The following is a 4,905-nucleotide window of genomic DNA, read 5'->3' on the forward strand; positions in this document are numbered from 1 at the left end:
TGTAACTGAACCCGTATTTATAATCGAGAACCAGGAAACCAAGCAGGAATACGGCCAAAGTAATCCTCCCATTGGTTTAATTCCACGCCACCATTTTGTCCGCCATCTTGGTCTTGTCCGGCACCCATTCCGTCTAATATTCCGTCAAAGAAAAAAATAACTAGGATCCACAGATTGGCAGAGATGAGCGACGTCCACATGGTAGCAGCTATAACTTGGTTGTGAAATCCTAAACAAAATCCGCCCACCTAAATACACTTTCATTCACTAATTACATTCGATTCGGTTGCATAAGCAATAGACTCACTAATATGGATGAAATCCATTTATTTATGCTTAGAACCTTATCGAATTAAATTTAAATTGATATTTCGCATAGATAAGGAAAAAGAATGAATATAATAGTAAAAACTGTATATTTAGGTATTAAAAATATATTTAAGCTATCTTCGACGAAAATAGATGGATTATTTATTGACTGATTTATTGGAGCATTTACAAAATCAATTATGGTAATTAAGAAGTTATTTCAGACGGCACTCTATATTGCTTTTAAAATATCTTGGTTTTTTATTATGTGCTTGTAAACAACATGATAAATTACATATTTTAAATTATTCGTGATATGGATCTCGTATCAATTCCGACAAAACGCCAAGTATGGTCAACAGATTAGCAAAGAAGAGAGACGTCCACATCTTAGCAGCAATAAATTGATAGTAATATACTGAATACAACCCGCCACACATAATATATTCTTACTCACTAATTACATTCGCTTTTATTGCATAACCAATAAATTCTTTAATATGGATCAAAAATATTTATTTCTGCTAAGAACCTTATCAAATTTAAATTATACAGTTATATCAAATTTAAACTGAATGTTTATATTATTTTAAACTATTTTACATAATGGTTGCACAATTATCGAAATGGTTCGAACTTTCTCTATATATGTAGATTTGATATGCTCGAAATGGGCAAAGAATAAAAGCACTCGGTAATTTTAAACTTAAACCTAAATTAAAAACCATTAACTTTTAAATATGAAGTATATGCTTTAGACGGCAAACTTTATTGTTTCTTGAACATCTTGATATGATACATTATATATTTCAAATTACTATTTATTGTAATCGGAGTCTCTATATTCCGCGATAACAGCAAGTAGAGCCAGCAGGTTAACAAGGATGAAAGACTTCCACATGGTAGCAGTGATAACTTGGGAATGATGCAGTAAACCTAACTCGACCAACTATATATAAAACAATTTACTAATTGCATTCGTTTCAATTGTATAAGCAATAAATTGATTAGTGCCATTCAAATTTGTTAGTAATATAAGCATTTTAAAGTTTTGCTTTTATACAATTACACCACAAATTGGATATTTTCTTTATTTAACATTTTCCGATGAAATCAACTGAAGGAACGAAATCAATGCTTAGGTATTATGGCAGAGTATCCCAGCATTTTATCAAAAAGATGAAGAAATCATGAAAATTATTAGGACACAAATCTTTCTGATGAACGTGTAATTTGGATATCTTTTGTAAACTCTTTTTATATTAGAAAAAATTAAGAAATATGTGAAATATACAGGGTTGCCCATATTCGACGGACCCATGTTTTTTAAAAAAAAATCAAGGAAAAAAATAAAAATTTGGCGGTTGGCAATCTTAATCATTTAATTTGTTCCAAGTAGATTTTTTTTCATCAATTTTTGAATATGATATCTCTCAAATGGCCGCCTCTGGCGTTGATGGCGTATTGTGCCCTTTTTGCAGCATTTTCCATCGTTTTCGCCAACATTTCGGCCGGAATAGCGGCTATTTCTTCACGAATGTTGTCCTTGAGCTCTTCTACGGTCCTTGGCTTGTTAACGTAAGCCTTTGACTTCGAATATCCCCACAAATCGGGCGAACGCGGTGGCCAGTCCAAATCACCACTTTTCGACATCAAACGGCCCGGAAACAATTTCTTCAGAAAATCGATTGTTATGCGACTTGTGGGCGGTGGAGCGCCGTCTTGTTGAAACCAGAACTGCCCCATACGCTTTCGACGAATAATTGGCATCACAAAATTGGTCATCATGTCGCGATAACGCTCCTGGTTGACGGTAACAGCATGGCCATTTTCATTTTGGAAGAAAAACGGCCCAATGACCGTTTTCGCACTAACGCCGCACCAAACTGTGACTTTTTCGTCATTAAGAGGCACTTCTTCAATCTCCTGAGGATTTTCACCAGTCGAAAATTTTTCGTATAAACGCTTAATGGTGTTCTTAGAAGGCGCACTTTTCACATTTTTTAATTTTTTAAAAGCACGTTGAGTTTTCACAATTGACTTGTTCTGTTGAATGTAAATTTCAACTATTTCAGAGCGCTCGCGTGGCGTGTATTGTTCCATGGTAAAAATCTGCTTGGACTGACGCTTCAAACGTGGTATGTCATTAAGCGATCTGACATCTCTGTCAAAAGTTATGGAGTTGCTAGATGGGTCCGTCGAATATGGGCAACCCTGTATATGTGTTTATTGTTGGTATACAATTATCGGAAATGGATCTAATTCCTTTTAGATTTAGTTCTTAACACATTTAAAAAAGAATCAGTACATATAATTGAGTTTGATGGTAAGCAGCGAATGAGATCATCGCTTGAATCCTCAACATCCTGGGCTAGTGTCCAATTGATGACAAGGACAAGTATAAAGAAAATGTTAATAATGATGAGATACGTCCTCATGTTATCTGCAATAACTTGGTAATGATAAACTGAACCCAAGCCGACCAACTAAATATAATCCCATTGACAAATTGCATTCGTTTCGATTGTCTTACTAATCGATTTGGAACAAGTGGAAACTTTAATAAATTTTTTTTTCAATCCCAACTGTATTTAAAACAAGTGGGAAAGACTAAACAACGGTTTTGGGGGCGTGTCAAAAATTTAAAACAAACTCGACCGGTTTCAACGCATTTGGAGTCTGTGGGTGAAATTTCTGTATCTTTATCTCTTATAGACTCAGACGGTCAGACGGACAGACACACATGGCTATATCGACTTGGCTGTTGATGCTGATCAAGAATATATATACTTTATGGGGTTGGAGCTGCCTCCTTCTCCCTGTTACATACATTCTGATGAACACAATATACAATTTTACTTATTTTTTAAGTAACGGGTATAACTAACGGACGGAAGAGAAATCTCATTACTGCTTAGAGGCTTAGAACAGATTACATATCTCTTCATTAATTTACAAAGCGAAAGAAATTTAACAAATTTTCAATAACTACAAAAATTATTAAATTTTTTAAATTTAAACATTTAATATAAGGAAATTTAGGATTATAAACTATATTTTCATTTGAAATATACAGTTATCCATTTAAAATTTATGTTTTGGAAATGATTCATATTCATCACATATAAAATTTTTTGGTATTCTGCAGGGGGGCTGTGCTAGTGTCCAGTTGATGAGAAGGGCAAGTAGAAGGAACAGGTTAGCAAAGATGAGCGACGTTCTCATGGTAGCTGCAATAACTTGGCAATCATAAACGGACCCCAACCGACCAACTATATATAATCACATCCACTAAATGCATTCGTTTCGTTTGCATAAGCAATATAATTTCTTTAATACGGATCAACGCCATTTATTTATGCTATTATCTTTATCAAATTAGATAATGACAATGTGTGCTTTTCAAATGTCACTTCAACTGATCTGTGAATTGGAAATATAATTGTCTGCCAGGCGACAATTAATTATCTTGTCATGAAGATTCTGACGCACTGCAGCGGTTTCAGCACTGCCTGCTGTCTGGTAGATTCGTCCAACTTTGGCTGGATCATTTAGCGATTCCTAATCCCTGGGCGGTGGTCCACGTGGTCGGAGCACACTCTCGAGTAGATTGGGTCCGGGTTGATTCTTGGGCCTGGGCGTAGGAGTCAGGGAGCGCGTGTGGGGCGCTGCATCCTCCTTCTTGTGTACCGCTGAAGTGGCCGCACGTCGTGCCCTGATCTTCTCCTCCATTTTGCTGGGCACCATGAAACAGTTGGACTCCTTGTAGACCGGCTTACGTCGATCGTTCCACGGGAAGGTCCACTGAATGGGCGTAAAGTCGCGCTTCCATGGCTTCCTGGGCCTGAACCAGCAGTCACACGTCCAATCCTCCTCACCGGGCACATCATCATCACTGCAAGAACAACACCAATGAGATAACAACCACAAACCGATGATTGGTCATCTGTTAACTTACCCACGCACATAGACACGCACATAACGCGATGATTTGCGAAAAAGCTGCAATGCCTCATTGAAGGTCATCTCCAAGGCGGGCACATCGTTGATCTGGGTAATCTCATCACCGATCCGCATGCCACCGCGCTTGGCCAGACCCGTTGGCGAGACATTCACAATGGTGAGGGGCTCAAACTGATCGATGCCGCCAGTTACCTCCATGCCCCACATGGCATCATAGAAGCTCATGATGCGACGATCTGTCTCCAGGGTGTAGGTCATCTGCAGCTCGTACTCGACATTGTCGAACGCCTCCGAGTCATACTTGGGCACCTTAATCTTCGAGTCGAACATGATTGCCTTTCAGCAAAAAAATCCCCAACCGCAATTGGACGCCGTGTGGCAAAACTGACGCGACAACTTCACGTCCTCTTCACACGTTTATCTCTGACTTTTGGCCACATTGGGTATTTTCTTTTATAGTCGCCGACGATTCCGATTCCGATACCGATACCGACACTGACAATGTCAATGCTGTTTTCTGTGTGTCGTTTGCCAAGTTAATTTAACCTTTTGGCCCGCCTTCGATTTGCATTTAATTGTTGCTATTTTTAATTTGTTGAGGCGGAAACCGACAACTACACTGTTTTGTCTTGG

General features: G+C 38.0%; 1 protein-coding gene across 1 annotated transcript; it reads right to left on the bottom strand.

The window, feature by feature from the left end:
• Nucleotides 1–3,633: 3,633 nt before the first annotated feature.
• LOC117783598 lies at nucleotides 3,634–4,678 on the bottom strand. The gene is made up of 2 exons (XM_034621057.1): nucleotides 4,268–4,678; nucleotides 3,634–4,204 (listed from the first exon to the last, which is right to left on the bottom strand). The coding sequence occupies exons 1-2, from the start codon at nucleotides 4,600–4,602 to the stop codon at nucleotides 3,871–3,873; spliced, it is 669 nt and encodes a 222-aa protein (XP_034476948.1). The 5' UTR covers nucleotides 4,603–4,678; the 3' UTR covers nucleotides 3,634–3,870.
• Between the last annotated feature and the right edge of the window lie 227 nt (nucleotides 4,679–4,905).

The sequence above is a fragment of the Drosophila innubila genome, assembly GCF_004354385.1.
Source record: "Drosophila innubila isolate TH190305 chromosome 2R unlocalized genomic scaffold, UK_Dinn_1.0 1_C_2R, whole genome shotgun sequence".
Lineage (NCBI taxonomy): Eukaryota > Metazoa > Arthropoda > Insecta > Diptera > Drosophilidae > Drosophila > Drosophila innubila.